This window comes from Mustela nivalis (genome assembly GCF_964662115.1).
Source record: "Mustela nivalis genome assembly, chromosome: 5".
NCBI classification, from domain to species: Eukaryota; Metazoa; Chordata; class Mammalia; order Carnivora; family Mustelidae; genus Mustela; species Mustela nivalis.
Genome location: NC_139024.1, coordinates 90,069,207 through 90,085,916, shown reverse-complemented (window position 1 = coordinate 90,085,916; position 16,710 = coordinate 90,069,207). Strand labels below are relative to the sequence as shown.

Sequence of the window (16,710 nt, the reverse complement as noted above, 5' to 3'; positions counted from 1 at the left end):
AGAATTATACTGAGGCCACTGGTGTATGGGACCCACATCAGAAATTCCACTACCCGACCTCATCTTGTGGACCGTATTGCTACATTTGGTCCATATGTCTTACTTCCTCTTCCTGTTTCTCTCATTCACAGCTGGCCCACCCTAATCGGGCGCTGAAGCCTGGTTATACCTACAGACCTCCTCAGTAGTGCGTTGGGAGACATCATCAGCTTCTTTAAGGCTATCTCTGCATGTTCAGGGAGTCCAGAGGTGGTCAAATGAGGACTAACGTAGCCTTCTCTGGTGTTGGGGACCTAGTAGCCTCTTATGTTGTTCTCTACCAGCCCGGCTTCCCTGCTCACCAGCTCCTTGTGGCATAGTGGCGACTGTGCCCTGTCCTGGCACAAACACCTAAGACCTTTTAGGACTTCCTGAGTGGTAGTGGTGATACAAGCGTCTTCTGTTATTCATAGCAAACCCCTTTAGACCATATGTGAGTCTATGCTAATGAGGTGACTCTTGGTGGTTCCCCAGATAGCTTCAGGGTGGACAGCTGGTTGCCAGAGGACCCAGCCATGTGATTAGAAGAGTGGACCTTTCAGCCCAGCCCCCCACACACACTCCAGCGAGGGGCAGGGGCTGGAGGTTGAATGCAATCAGTTATGATCAAATCAATCACACCAATCACATCCGTAAAAACTCATAAATGACAGGATTTGGAAAGCTCCCAGATTATGAATGCATCCACATGCTGGGAAGGTGGGGTACCCCAACCCTTCAGGGGCAGAAGCTCCTGGGCTTGGGACCCTTCCAGATTTCACCCTATGTACCTCTTTTTCTGGCCGTCCACTTGTAGCCTTTATCGTATCCTTCATAATAAACCAGTAATAATAAGGGAAGTGCTTTCTTGAGTTGTGTGAGCCATTCTAGCAAACTGTCAAAATAGGGGGCCAGGGGAACCCCCGATGTGTAGCCAGGTGGGTCAGAAGGGCAGGTGACAGCCCGGCACTTGTGACTGGCATCAGGTGGTGGCGGTCTCATGCGACAGAGCCCTCACCCCACAGGATCGGACGCCAACCCTCATCGGTAGTGTCAGAGCTGAACTGAATTGCCAGACACCCAGCTGGTGTCGAGAGAACCAGGGAGTGCTCGCTTCGGCAGCACATATATTGAAATTGGAGAGAACCAGGGAGTCGGTTGGTGTGGGAAACCAAACCCATACGTTTGGTGTCCTAAGTGCTGTGAGTAAAAACAGTGGGGAAACAGGGAAGAGGGACACATGACCTCTTTTTAAGAACACGTCTCTCTTGGGGTGCCTGGGTGGCTCAGTTGTTAAGCGTCTGCCTTCAGCTCAGGTCATGATCCCCGGGTCCTGGATCAAGCCCTGTCTCAGGCTCCCTGCTCAGCGGGAAGCCTGCTTCTCCCTCTCTCACTCCCCCTGCTTGTGTTCCCTCTCTCACTGTGTCTCTCTCTGTGAAATAAATAAATAAAAAGAACTCGTCTCTCACCCCCATTTCTGTTTTGAGTCCCACAGGCCCGAGACAGATAGGTCTTTGATACGTGGACTTGAAAACTTCCCACTGGAAATGTTCACTGAGAAAGTGGGAGTTATTTTGGAAAAATACAAAACAGGCTTAAAGGCTAGGCCACGTGTAGGCAGTTTGGGGCTTTTAACTTTGGATGCCTGTCCTAAGAAAGGTGTGGAATCTATTTGTGAAGTAAGTGTATTAGTCAGGATTAAGTTCAGCTATAAGAGAAAAACCCCTGAAGTAACAGCGGTTTGGTCCCATTTCCTGTTTCTGGGCGTGGTAACTGATGATAATACCTACCAGGGGCCGGACAGGTCCCATTTCCTGTTTCTGGGCGTGGTAACTGATGATAATACCTACCAGGGGCCGGAGGCCTGCTCCGCGCCTGCAGGGGCCCTGACACTTCACATTTTATCTTCACAGGAGGCCCCCACTCTACAAGACAAGAGACTTATGCTCAGAGAAGGTAGGTCACTTGCCCAAGGTCACCCAGCTGCTTGGTGGTAGAGGCAGCAGGAATCCAAAGCTCTTCCCGCTCTGCGGCCCGCCCCTCGCGGGGGAAAGCAGTCTCCCTCTTAACTCCCCCATCAGCACAACGGAGGAAGGTCACCACCCCGCTAACCATGCCATGCGGTTGACAGGGGCACGTTTTTGGAGCGTGACTTTCAGAACATACGTGTGAAGGGCTGAAAACACAAACTGAAATGTGTTTCTACACTCATCCCCCACACTGCTCTTCCTGTTAATTTGTTTAAATCCCACAAAGGAACGTATTTTGGTTCACCAAGGACAGCTAGTGAGCACATCCACTCACTCAGATATAAACCAATGCCAAGGACTTCTGAGTCAAGACACTGGAATGACGAATCTGCAGGCCCTCCCCAGGCCCCTTTTCCTCCACAGAACAATATTTTGGCTCTCAACATGGCATGAGGCTTTCTCCGGTGTCTTTCCCCGTGAACCACGATCAAGAAGTCATGAAGAGCATGGGTGATAAGGCATCTTGCTACTGTGGGTGCTCAGGAGCTCAGAAGCCACACCAACCAGACTCTCCAGACAATCCACAAGAGCAGAACAGCTGCCTCTCACACAGAGAAGTTCAGAGACATCAAGTCATTTGCCCCACGTCACACAGCCTGACAATATACAGAGGCAGGACTGCAAGCTAGGACTTGTGACTCTAGGAATAGAGCTTGTTCTCATTCCCAGGAAATTTCTCCTCAATGACTCCCCCTTCCCCTCCTCTCCTGTTCAGTGCAGTGGAAGTCATTGGTGACTTCCAGATGGAAGTGCTGGCGTCGGGGTCAGGAGCGGGGACTGTCGAGGGGATCTGGTGTCGGTGGATCAGAAGGGCCAGGAGACAAGAGGGGAAGGGAAAGAGACCCAGAGAGTCAGAGAAACAGATCCAAAGAAAAAGAGTGAGCAAGATACTTAGATACACATGAATCTTTCCCAGGAGATCCCTGAGAAGACATGGTTCAAAGAAGCTCCTGATCTAGCTGAGGAGCGAAGATGAGGCAGGGGCAGAAACGAGGTCTAGAATACATGAAACCAAATACGTGTCAGCACCGCAGAGGACAGAGGAGGGCTGAGTGGAGGAGGGCAAGCCGAAGCTGGCCTTGCTGGACTTGAATGGGGCCCAGCGAGAGGACAAAGTCAAGACCAAACTGAAACATAGGTGAGAGGGCTGTTGTACTTATGTGCGAGGAGAACCAACCAACAGGGCTACGAAATGAGTCAAAAGAAAAAAGCTTAGCGACAGAGGAGAAAAACTGCAAAGACCAGGCGCTTTGCATTTTAGGCAGGCAATGTACAGACACATTTTATATGTGCAAACCCCTACATAAAATGTTGAGCTCTAGAAGAAAGTGTTCCACACAGTGTTCCATGGTGTGAGTGTTGCTGTGATGACTGGAATCCCTTTGTGGACATCTTGGCCGGCCCCGGAACACAGCACGGTGCGGAACCTCCCCCGTGCCGTGGCTGCAGTCGTAGGCGGTTAATCTTAGAGCTGTCTGATTGCTCCCTCAAAGAGCAGCGTGTGGGCATGCTTACCCCACTCTGCACTGCAGGACTGGGTGTTGTTTTTCTGCCAGTGCTGAGACAGCCCCTGAACTGCCCTCCTGCTGCTTTCCAGCTTTGCGATATTGTATGTGCCCTGATCGTGTAGTTGAGGAAAAGTAGAAATTAAGGTCTACGAGCTTCTTTTGCCCTTTTCAAACGTCCTAGAGGGCCTAGACAGGTCTGCATGCCCCACACAGACTCTCAAATACAGAGAACAATCACTCTCTCTTTGATGCGCTGTGGGGAAATATCCAGGTTGTCGGATGGACTGGCGTTTGCTAGGCTCACTTGAAAACTGTCCTCTGGCAGCAATCTCCATGTCCCCGGGCCTGAGATGGCCAAGCAGACATAAGAATGACAAGTAGGCTGCACTGTGAAGGCCCCCTAACCCTTGTCCTCACCCTAATCTCATCTTCAGCTGCGGAGCCTGACTTGGGCATTCCTTCTCTTCCATCCACTTCAGTGTTGCTGAGTAAGCGGGTTTGCACCTGGGATCACACCGAGTCCATGTGATCTCAACAGAGTTTGAAATACACTGAAAAAGGCTATCAAAGCCCCGTGCACAGAGTGAATTCTGGGATGCTGTTGTACTTATGTGCGAGGAGAACCAACCAACAAGGCTACGAAATGAGTCAAAAGAAAAATGCTTAGCGACAGAGGAGAAAAACTGCAAAGACCAGGCGCTTTGCATTTTAGGCAGGCAATGTACAGACACATTTTATATGTGCAAACCCCTACATAAAATGTTGAGCTCTAGAAGAAAGGGAATACCTCCATGTTTGAAAATCCCATTTTGCTGAGAGGCCAGACTAAGGTTTTGTTATGTAAATCAGCCTACCTCAAGATTAGTTTCTAACCTGTTAAAATTGAACCTCAAAAGCAATGCTAAACTTGGACAGCTTCATATTCTAATACAGTTTAGAGAGCTCACTTCTGGGGCACCTGGGGAACTTGGCCGGCTAGGTGTCAGACTCCTGATTTCAGCTCAGGTCATGATCTCAGGATGGTGGGATCGAGCCCCCCACTGTGCTCCATGCTTAGTGCTGAGTCTGCTTATCTCTCCTCCTCTTCCCCGCCTTGTACAAGCTCGCTAAAATAAATAAGTCACGCACTCACCTCTGCCTTGGTCATCATGCCAGTTTTCTTCTAGAGAGAATAATATGCAAGTTATTGAAAGTGCAGGGAGACAAAAGCGCATTTTTTCTTATTGTGGTTTTTGCTTTTGTTGCTGCTGCTGCATTTAACTGAGTAAGGATGCATGAGTTTTCAACTTCTAAGCCCTGTGCCTAATCCAGAACCACACCAGCTCTCTCTCCCTCTCTCCAGTGCCCAAGCACACTTGCCAGTCAGTGACTGTCCTTACATAATGAGATCACTAGCATTCCCTATTGTGTGTGTGTGTGTGACACACAGTGTGACAGAAGACAATGAAACCAGGTATTTGAGCTCAGTACAAGGCCCACAGCTCCCTATCACTTCAACAAAATGAGCACAGATGCCCTTGTTTTGTCTTCCAAGAATCACAGAGCTGAAAGGCACACTTAGCCCACCATGTCAAGGAAAGACCATGCAGACCTTCAGATCTCCTCTTGTACAATTCCGCTTTGAGTGAGAACTAAGTGACTACTAGGGTGCTGGGCAGCTCAGCTGATTAAGCGTCTGACATCAGCTCAGGTCCTTGATATGGGAAACAAAGGCCAAAGAGAAATTATTAAATTTCCTTACTACCTACTGCCCATTGGCAAGTCCTTGAAACAGGCAGAGTGACATTCCTCTAGGGACTCAACTGCCTCAATGTCAATACTTTGCTAAGGGCAAAAGACAATCCTAGCCCAAACCACTGGGCCTCCTACTCCTGGACAGGATCATGTAAGTCTACTTTAACATACAAAAGTTCCTTTAGAAATTTCCTTTATCTCTAAGCCCCACAATATATGTGTTGGCAATCATCCACCAAGTATATATGGCCCACCAATATATATCTGAAGGGTCTCATGACCAAGATTTTATTAGATGGTAATAAATGACATTTTCCCAACAGTAGCCAGCCCCCTCAAGGTCCTGGAAACCTTGCTTCCAAATTCCTTAGAGACTTATACTATCCCTAACCCCCTCCCAACTTGGGGGTATATAATGGGCCACTCCTCATGACCCCGGTGCAGCTCTTTCTGCCTAAAGGTCTTGTCCCTGTGCTTTCACAAAACCACCCTTTTTGTACCAAAGATGTCTCAAAAGTGCTTTCTTGGCCATCAACTTCAAACCCTAAGTCAGTGGGGAGTCTCCCTGTCCTTTTTGCTCTGCCTCTGCCCCTCCCCGTTTGTGCTCTTTCTCAAATAAATAAAATCTTAAAAAGAAAAAACTACTACTATATGCCAGCAGTCAGTATGTCAACCTTATATGACTTTCTAGTACAGCACTGCCCAAAAGAACGTCCTTGATGGTGGAAATATGGCTATTGAACACTTGAAATGTGGCTAGGATGACTGAACATAATTTTATTAAACTTAACTAATATATTCATTTTAATAGCTATATGGAGCTGATGTCCATACTGGACAGTGTAGCTCTAGAACCAGCACCTTTCTGAACCTTTAGTTTTCCCTGGATTTCTCTGCCTCTTTGTTAAAGTACAAAAATGGCAACTTATGGATACAGCAAGAGTCCTTGTTCTCCCCATCCTCACCCCTGACTCCACCTGCCCTTTCTACCACCCTCCCTTCAACCCAAGGTCTCTAGAGTTTTCTAAGACCAAATATTATTTCTAATAACAGAGTTTTCTCACTCCAGTTATAATCACAAATCCCTCTGGGGAAAAGTCTTATACTGAAACAAATGGCCTATCCAAAGGTTTCAGAAAATTGCTTTTTAAAAACTCTTTGGAGTGGACTATGCAGGGAAATGAAGCAAGTATCAGGTTGGTTTGAGTAAGTTATCACATAAGCCCCATGAGCTTCAGGGCATGTTTTGAGAAGGCTTTTTTCACTGCTCCCAAATAACGGACAAATTGTTGATATAATGATGATCGAAGGAAGGGGTGGTCGGCAGCCTTCAGAGCAGGAAGGCCTCTGCAGGGAGGGGAATATTAATCAAGGCTTCCTGAGAGTGGGGAGCAAGCAGGAGAAAAACAAGCTTCTCCTTCAGGGATAAGGCAGCTCCTGGGTTCAGTTTCAGCAGTTTCCCAAACTTCAGTGTGCATGCACACTATCTGGGGAACCACGTTAAAATGCAGATTCCCATCCAGTGGGACCAGTGATACTAAAGCCACTGGTGCAGAGGCCACCCTTGGTGTAGTGACGCCTAAGACCACGATGCTCCTGAAGTCTATGGAGACGTTCCACCGAGAAGAGGCAGCAGTGGTTCCAGTGCTATGACCTCCATCCCCCTCTGCCTGCTGAAGGTTAGGTTCTCTCGAAATGATCATCCTGAAGCCTGTCTTCTAGGAAATCGGTCCTGCTTTATAAACGGACCTGTGGCCATCAGCAATCAACAGAACTTCGTGAAGTTCCCAGACCCGTTCAAACACAGAGGACCAAAGCCCTCAGAGACCAGTGTCTCTGCCAGAGAGGCAGCAGTCTGAGTGAAGGCATCTCCTCCACAAACTCGCCCTGGCTCATAGGGGGCTGTGCTGAGCGGAGGAAAGTACTAGGAAGCCACTGTTAGCACAAATCTATGCCCTATTTTCCAGTCCTGTTTAATCCGTAATAACGGTAATATTTTCATTTACTACTTCTTGTTTCCTCCTCTCTCTCACTTAATTCAGTCTTAACTGGGGGAGAGATGGGTATAATTTGCCCTCTGGAACCACTTTCCCTCCATCTATCAAATGAGGATATGAGAGCGCCTATACTTCTCGGTTTTGTGAGGATTAAGTTACTACACAGGGATTTAGCACTATCCCTCTCGTGACAGGTGCTTACTAAATGCAAGCTGTTATTATAAGCACTTCACAGTGTTTGTTTCTTGAATCAGTACAGTCTCTGGGGATGACAGTCCTTTTGACCTCCAGACCCAAGGCCTGCTTGGTAGTTCCACTAGAAGCGAACATTGCATCTTTTCTCCAAAATCAGTTCCCCTCACCATCCTCTGTCAGAGAGGACTAATCCAGCACTATCTTTCTGCTTCCATATCCAGGTCCCATCACTTTTTAATTCTACCTTCAGAAAACCCCCTGGATGCTTGTCTTCATTGTCTCCACCCTCATCACCTTGGGGTGACCCAACCTTGAGCTCCTGCAAGAACTTCTCACCAGTCTTTCTGCCTCCATCTTTCTCCTTCCCAACCCCATGACAGAAACGGCCTCCAAGTCAGGCTTTCCTGAGCACCACTGAAGAATTGCAGAACAAGGGCGCCTGGGAGGCTCAGTCAGTTAAGAGTCTGCCTTCCACTCGGGTCACGAACCCAAGATCCGGGGATCAAGCCCAGCATCAGGCTCCTTCTCATCAGGCAGTCTGTTCTCCCTCTGCCTGCCACTCCCCCTGCTTGTATGCTCACTCTCTTTCTCCAACATGTAAGTATATATAAAATCTTTAAAAAGAAAGAAAAAGAAATGCAAAACAATTCCAAGAAGCAGTTCCAAAGACCTGTTCTTGCTTTTGTTTTTGTTTTTGAAGCACCAGCAACACTACTGGAATTAAGTACAGACCTTCACTGCCTCGTCCACACTCGGGGAGCCCCTAGTAGGGCTAGATAGTGAGGCATGAAGAGCTCAGTCCATTGAGGGAGAGCGTGAAGTCTCAAGTCAGGTGAACTGGCTCACTGCTGGGCCTCAGTTCTCATAACCAAACACCATATTAAAACATGGCTGCCATCCCCTTTCTTCTTCCTCTACCAGATTTTGTGGACCAATTCTGAACTTTGAAGGGCAGACACTGGACACTTCCACAGATGTTAAAAACTTAAAGATTCCTCAAGCAAGCAAATCGTCAATCTGGACAAGTTTTCTTGACATCTCCTTCCTCAAGAATTTTAAATTTAAAACTATAGTTAGCAGACCTAGCCTTTTTTGTTGGGGAGTAGGGAGTTCTCCTTGGAAGTAATGAAATAACCATTACCCACATATTTTGAACAGTTCTACACTCTGTCAAATATTAAGTTTCAAGGATGCCTGGGTGGCTCAGCTGGTTAAGCGGCTGTCTTCAGTTCAGGTCATGATCTCAGGGTCCTTGCTGAGCAGGGAGCGCGCTTCTCCCTCTGCTTATGCTCTGACAAATCAATAAAATCTTAAAAAAAAAAAAAGAAAAGAAAAGAAAAGAAAATTAAGTTTCCCTGCAAGGGCTATTCTGGAAGCAGAGAGTATATTACATGTTTAATCTTCCAATTAACCCATAATATGCCTCCTAGAGGCAAGCCATATGCATTACTTCTAAAATCTGGTCCAATTTCTGTTTTCTGGCCACTTCACTATACACTAGGACAATCTTCAAGTACCTTCCACCAAACGTTGTCCAAGGAGGGACATGGGGGCAGAACATCAAGTGATGGTGGTGAGAAAGGATAACAAATGCTCTTCCATGAAATCAGTTTCAAGGGGAATCAGCACAAGACACACTCCCAAGATAAAGAAAGAACCTCCATAACTATTTGTGACTATTCATGACAGGTATATTATTCAAGTTATTCAAAAAGATGGATTTCTTTAAAACTTCTGTTTATGCCAGTGTTCAGGGAGAGGAGTCTCTCAAGTTTATCAGACACAGTATAAGGGGTTGTTTTAAGACAAACAAGTGTCCCTGGATTCACTGTTTGAGATTTCAGATCCCATGATGGCCAGCTACAGTGGAAAAACAAGGCCTACATTTAGTCTGAACATCCATTTCACTATTTGGGCAATCCACTCCCCTCATGAGATTTCAGTTACCCCATCTGAAAAGGAGATTTTAACTGCACTAATTGCTTCACCTCTCTATTATCAAGATACAAAGAAGAATAAAAAACAACAATATCTAGTCACTTCTGCTGCTATTTAAATTGAAAAGCCTCAGAATCCAAGAATGAGAGTAAGGACAGGACAGTGCCACATCGTACACACAGGACACAGCCACCACACACCTCTCTCTTAGCACCACACTTCTGATCAAAGACCAAGATCTCAATTTTGGGGCATCTCAGGATTCCTTTACACTTTCAAAAACTGATGACCCCAAAAATCTTTTATGTAAGTCATATCTATCACACTCTCTGATTTCTAACTACATTAGGAAGTTACAGTAAGTAAAACAGTATGGTGTTGGTATAAAAACAGGCACAAAGATCCACAGAACAGAACCCGCGGCACAGAAATAAACCCATGCATATGCGGCCAATTAATTTACAACAAAGGAGCCAAGAATATATACTGGGGAAAGAACAGTCGCAACAAATGGTGCTGGGAGAACTGGACAGCCACAGGCAAAAGAGTGAAAGTCGAACCTCGACTTACACCACACATAAAAATTAACTCAAAGTGGATTAAAGACTTAAACATAAGCCCTGTAACCATACAACTCCAAGAAGAAACACAGGCAGTAAGCTCCCTGATGTAGGTCTTGGTGATTTTTTTTTTTTTTAAATATGACACCAAAAGCAACAAAAATAAAAATACACAAGTGGGGCTACATCAAACTCAAAATCTTCTGCCCAGCAAATGAAACCAACAACAAAATGAAAAAACAAGCTATTGGATGGGAGAAAACATTCGCAAATCATGTATCTGGTAAGGGAGTAATATCTAAAATAAATAAAGAACTCATACAACCCAACAGAAAAAAAAATTTTGATTAAAAATGGGCAGAGGCCCTAAAGAGACATTTTTCCAAAGACATACAGATGGCCAAAGGGCATATGAAAAGATGATCATCATTAATTTCCTGATGAAAATGCAAATCAAAATTGCAATAAGACATAACCTCACACCCGTCAGAATGGCCAGTATCAAAAATACAAGAAATATTAAGTGTTGGTGAGGATGTGGAGAAAAGGAACCCCCATGCACTGTTTGTGGGAATGTAAACTGGTGCAACCACTATAAAAAACAGTATGGAGCCTCATCAAAAAATTAAAAATAGAACTACCATATGATTCAGCAGTTCTACTTCTGGGTATTTATTCAAGAAAATGAAAACACTGACTCCAAAAACCATCTGCACCCTCATATTCATTGCACCATTCAGTAGCCAAGATGTGGAAACAACCCAGATAATCTACCAATGAATACCAATGAATTCTTTTTATCTAACAAGAATGTGATACACATACATATATACACAGACACATAGAATATTATTCAGCATAAAAAAGAATGTTCCCTATTTGAGTACTCTCAATCTACAAGTAGTGGCTCCTCTCTGCATCTGCTAGCTCTGTGTTTCTTTTAAAGTTGTCTTTGCCCATCTTCGTGGTTAACCTCCTATTACTAGTAATTCTTCATATTAAATTTCCCTAATCAAATTACTGGTATGGTTTATTTCTCTTTCACTTTTTTTTTTTAAAGATTTTATTATTTGACAGAGAGAAACACAGTGAGAGGGAACACAAGGCTAGGGAGTGGGAGAGGAAGAAGCAGGCTTCCTGCTGAGCAGGGAGCCCGATTGCAGGGCTCAATCCCAAGACCCTGGGATCATGACCTGAGCTGAAAGCAGATGCTTAGCGACTGAGCCACCCAGGGACCCCATGGTTTCTTTCTCTTGAATGGATCCTGAACCCGAAATGATACCATCATTATCTGTAAAACGTAAAAGAGAATGCATATTTCCTAAATCGCTAAGAAAATTAAAGCCCAGGACATTACAGTCCATTTAGGAAATGAGAGGGTATCAGTGAGAAAGCATAAAACATGATCACAGAAGACCAGAGTCAGTAATTAACATAAAAGCAAATGGATTAGTCTCCCCTATTAAATTGCAAAAATTCTCCAAATGGGATGAAATATATAATCCAACAAAACATCCTATTTAGAGACAGAAAACTATTATATATATACAAGTTTTTTTAAAAAGACAACTAATCAAACAAATATAAATAACAAAAAAAGAATATTCCAATCTCAAAGAGGTAAATTTCAAAGCAGAAGTATAAAGGAGAGAAAGAGTAACTATATAGACTAGCAAGTCTTTTATGAATGACCCCAACAGACACAAGAATTTACATACTAAACAACAGTATCAAAATGTATGAAACAAAAGCTTGAAAGACAAGCTGAAATTGAGAAAAAGATCTAGAAGATTTTAAGACACTTATACAAGATAAGAAAATAAAAGTTTGAATAATATAATTAGAGTGACTGAATACTGTTCGTTCACCTCTATCGCATACAAACTGCATAAAGCTTCACTTAAAACATTCATAGAACTGTTTTTAAAATGCTGGGCCCCAAAAACCTCAATTTTTTTTTGAAAGATTTCATTTATTTATTTGACAGAGAGATAGACAGTCCAAGTAGGCAGAGCAGCACATAGAGAGAGAGGGAAAAGCAGGCTCCCCGCTGAACAGGGAGCCTGATGCAGGACTCAGTCAGAACCTGAGCTGAAGGCAGCCGCTTAACCCAACGAGCCACCCAGGAGCCCACAAAACCTCAATTCTAAAAAGCAGAAACCACATAAGCCATATTTCCTTGCTACAAGGTAAAAATGCTACAAGTAGCAACAATTAAAAAAAAAAAGCCAACCACACAGAAATTTTTAAATATTCTTATTAACCAAAAATTTAAGACAATAATAATAAACTACTTAGAAAACAAGAAACAACAGTAGCTGGGATATCTGAAATTAGAGATAACCAAAACCCTTCATTTGTATACAAATAAGAACAAAAACATCAGACTCAAACAGGGCAAGAAACTCTACAGAAAACAAAAGAAATACACATAAAATGAAAAATTAATATATTTTAAAACAAATGACAAGTGATAAATCCAAAAACCAGGGTTTTTTCTGAAGAGAAAAGATTACCTTTAGCAAGGCAAATCAAGGAAAAAAACAGGAAATGGTAAAACTAAGGTCAATTTCTTTAACTTACCAGTAACAGACTTAATATGAGATTTCTTACTCTCTATTAAAATCCTCTGCAAATAAATGTCTTAAATTTCAACCAAATTAAGTTTTCTGGAAAAGTATAAATTACTTAAATTTAGCAAATAACAAACACAAAAGGAGAAATACATTTTAAAACAAAATTTAAAACAAAATTTTAAAATCAAAATTTATTAAAGATACTTCCATTTAAAAAGAGGTAACACAGTCACAGAAGAAACTGTTAGCAAGAAATTACTTCCCAAAAAGGCTCTCAGATCAGAAGTTTCTTAAGCGCAATCCTTCAATCTTCAATGGAACAAATCACTCCAATAACATAACTGCTTGATGAAAGAAAAATATACGTAGTTATCCTATTCGTCTTACACAGCTAGCAAAATCCCCATGTCAAAAATTGGACTGGGGCACCTAGGTGACTCGGTTGGGTGAGCACACCACTCTTGATCTCAGCTCAGGTCTTGACCTCAGGGTTGTGAGTTCAGCCCTGTGTTTGGGCTCCACCCTAGATCTAGATGTGGAGCCTACTTTTACAAAAAAAAAAAAAAAAAAAAAAAAAAGAACAAAAGCCCAAGAGACTAAACTCACTTAGTAAAAATGCAATTTTCCTAAATAATCTATTAGCAAATCAAATTCTACAGGGCCAATAGCGCAGTCACATTTTAGGAGAAATGTACTGTAGGACATCATACTTCACAACTAATTTTCCCAGAAAAGCAGATGTGAAAATAGGGAGGATAAAATGGTTGGACAGCTTAAGTCTACACCTGCTGTTAGGTATTTTTTTTCTTTAGAGACTGCATTTTCTTATCTAAGTGTTATTTCTAGTATTTCAAAGAGATCTCACTCATGCTGGTGGGGTTTTTTTGGCTCTTTATCGTAATTAATTTCTGTCCCAAAGTTACTGAGACCTAAACATGCTTTCCAACACTAGTTTTAACACAATCACTTAATGAATGCTTGTAAGAGAATTCGATAAATGTGAACGTGAAAACAGTTACCAAAATCGCTCTCGGAGTCCTGTTGGTAAAGAACCCTGGGCTTTCCAGGGTACTAACAAAGATAATGCAGAGCTATCTGCCAGTTAAACCTGCACTGCTATCTAGCAAAAGCATTCGCCATCTGTCTACAATGCACTGAGACTGCCAGTTCTGAAATTATGCGAACCTTGGTCACTTTTTAAAATTCCCAACAGACTGTAAGCACCACAAAGCAGGAGTCATGCCTACGTTATTCAATGTTCTATCTCCAAGACTCTGACACTGGGGATATAGTTAATAAATATCTGATGACTTCATGAATGAATCCCTCCTTCCCTCCTTTTAGTCCCTAGGATTCTTAAGATTGGGAAATTTCCCACATAAGTCCAACACACTGTAGCCAACTAATAACTGTCCCAAAAGATTTCATGTGAATTATAAAGTCAGGTCTTCCCATTCCTACCCATTCCCCAAATTCTATACTTGGTAATGAACTTGCTAAGATAAACACAAAGCTTTACTAAAGTTCAATAGCCTTATTAAAATTAATCTTTAACATGCCTTTGTCAAAAAGACATTTACAAGAAAAGAACAGGTCAATAAAAATTGAATCTCTTGAGTCCTAATCCATAAATTGAGTAGCTGAGCAGAGAACATACCTTCCCTAAAGTTAAACTGAGAAAAAAAAAAAAAAAAAAATGTTAATCTATCTTGTCAGTGTACTGAGAAACAGTACTCTTTGCTAAAACAAAGCCACAAAAGGACTCCTCTTAAGGAATTAAGATACTGGATCACCATTTTGATTACCCAAGAGTTACTCATTAAATATGACACAGAGTACATACTTGCTGGTTTGTGGGCACTTTAAGTATCTAATTACTTCAAACAAAAGGCTACACTCTCAATTTTTTATATTTTGTTTTTATTCAAGAGTTTACTCACAGGCAGCACTTAAAATCAGGCTTTTAAAATTAAAGGCCAAAACTAAAAAAATTTTGCAAATATGACACTGCTAAAAGAATGATCATCTTAATAATTTAAACCCTAAAATGTCCTGTGGAGTTAAAGTCTTTATACGTAGACTGTGTAAGATCGATATCATTTAAAATAAACAACTGAAAAGCCACAGATTGTGGGCAAATTTGTCAATGAAGATAATCATCAGTTTCAGCCTTCCAGAGTATGAAAACCAGTAATTAATTCATCTTGTGACAGAATATAAACTATGTTCAGAATTTGGACTTTAAAGTCTCTTTCTCCAGCAGCAAGTCAGCATATCTATGCTGAAGTTCTTTTTCTCTTTCCTGCTGTCGCTGAACATCTTCTTTTAGACACTTAAAGAGACAAAAATATTAAATAATTATTTCATATGCAAACACACTGAAAATTAAAAATATCTTACGGTACTTTATCATCTTACAAATAGCTGAGCTACATCATGACTCTTAAAGAGTTAAGTATTCCCCCAGAGAAACAATAAATAGCAACTACTTACGCTATAAAACCACTGCTGCAACTATTCTCTGGCCAAATGACTACCATCCTGTTGCAAAGTCTCTGCTGCCATCTCAGATAAACAAACCACTGTCACCCTATCAACACCCCTAAACGCACTTCAATAAGCCCTGACTGCCCTTTACCTGGGCAGCAACTATCATGCACACTTGGGAAATAAAGTTAAACTAAATCCTGCCAAAGGAATTTCCTGCTTTAGAATGACCAGCTATATTTCCAGCATCCTAAATTATAAAACAGACACTGGTTAAATGTACCTCAGAGAGCTATAAGGATGGGATGCAATTAAGCTTCAGGGAGACAAATCACAAGGGTTACTCATTCTATTTCACAGTGTATCAATAAACAAACCAGAAAATTAGTAAAGGAAAAGCCATTGGATCCATCACTGGCCCAGTCTAACCATCTACACACAGACAATTCTAGATAAGAAAGTCAAAAACTTCAGGCTTTCATTGAAAAAAGCCAGACAGTATCAACTTCAGAGACAGTCTGCACAGGAAAAAAGAAAAAACAGGAAGGCCCTGGTAATTCTTTGCAATTCTCTTTTTAAGCAATGCTGCAAAGCAATAATGTTACCTCTAGCCTCCGGGGAATGGCAGAATCTTCATGTTTCTTGAGTTCTTCAAAAGTACGTAACTCCAAGTAAGCCTGCTCAATTTGGTCCCATAAGTCATTCAACTGTTTCATGAGCCCCATAGCACGAGACTGGTAACCCCCAAGCAAAATTTTCATCTTCTTCTCCATCTTTGCAGCTCTCTTGGCTTCCGTCGTCATGTGACCCCTGTTTATCTGGGGTCGGGGGAAGATCACATCAGCAGGCATGAGAAAAGCAGGTTAAATAATAGAACTAAAAAGGCACTACTGCTTTGTTTATCTCCTCAAAGCAAAGGTACATCAGAATTCCTTATATTTTAACTACCGTAACACAAAATTTGGCCTGAGAAGGGTTTGTCTTGCCCTAGAGGTTTCACAGTTTAGTCCAACGTCATCTATCTATAGTAACTTCACCCAGGATTCAACTTCAAAGCAAGCTTGAATTTCGTAGTGTAAGAAAAACTAATCTCTACTTCTGAAAATAACTTCTGCTATCATTAATCTGCAGTGATTTGAGGACTGGCAGAGACCCATCTTTACTACCTTTATCCCCAAAATGTACTTCTATACAATATGAAGACTACAGCTAACACTGCTGTATGATATACAGAAGGTTTGAAAAGAGTAAACCTTAAGATCACAAGAGGACATTTTTTTCTTTTTTTCTTTTCTTCTTTCTTCCTTTTTATTTTATCTATGAGATGATGGAGGTTAAATGAATCTATCGCAATAATCATTTCACAATACATGTAAATCAAACCACCATCCTGAATACCTAAAGTTTATACAATGATGAACATCAATTATTTCTCAATAAAAGTCGGGAAAATGCACTTCTGTATTATATATGTAGTACAATTTTAACAACTGAATAATGTCCAACTGATGCACCATGGTTGTAATTGAAATATAACCCCCTTAAATTATAAATATTTTTAGAATGCTTTAATTTTAAATGTGGCACAAAACCCATTAAAGGAAAAAGAATATCACATTTGGCAAAGCAAAAAAATCTTTAGTTTTTGAAAAGTGAAGACACCAGAA

The 16,710-nt window shown here is 42.0% G+C and overlaps 1 protein-coding gene across 1 annotated transcript in view; it reads right to left on the bottom strand.

The window, feature by feature from the left end:
* Positions 1 to 12,223: 12,223 nt before the first annotated feature.
* CDC5L (cell division cycle 5 like) overlaps positions 12,224 to 16,710 on the bottom strand; it is a 53,534-nt gene continuing 49,047 nt past the window's right edge. The window contains exons 15-16 of the mRNA XM_082733204.1: positions 15,649 to 15,861; positions 12,224 to 14,888 (exon numbers count right to left, since the gene is read on the bottom strand). Coding sequence (XP_082589330.1) covers positions 14,784 to 14,888; positions 15,649 to 15,861 — 318 coding nt within the window. The 3' untranslated portion in view covers positions 12,224 to 14,783. The remainder of the gene's footprint in view (positions 14,889 to 15,648; positions 15,862 to 16,710) is intronic.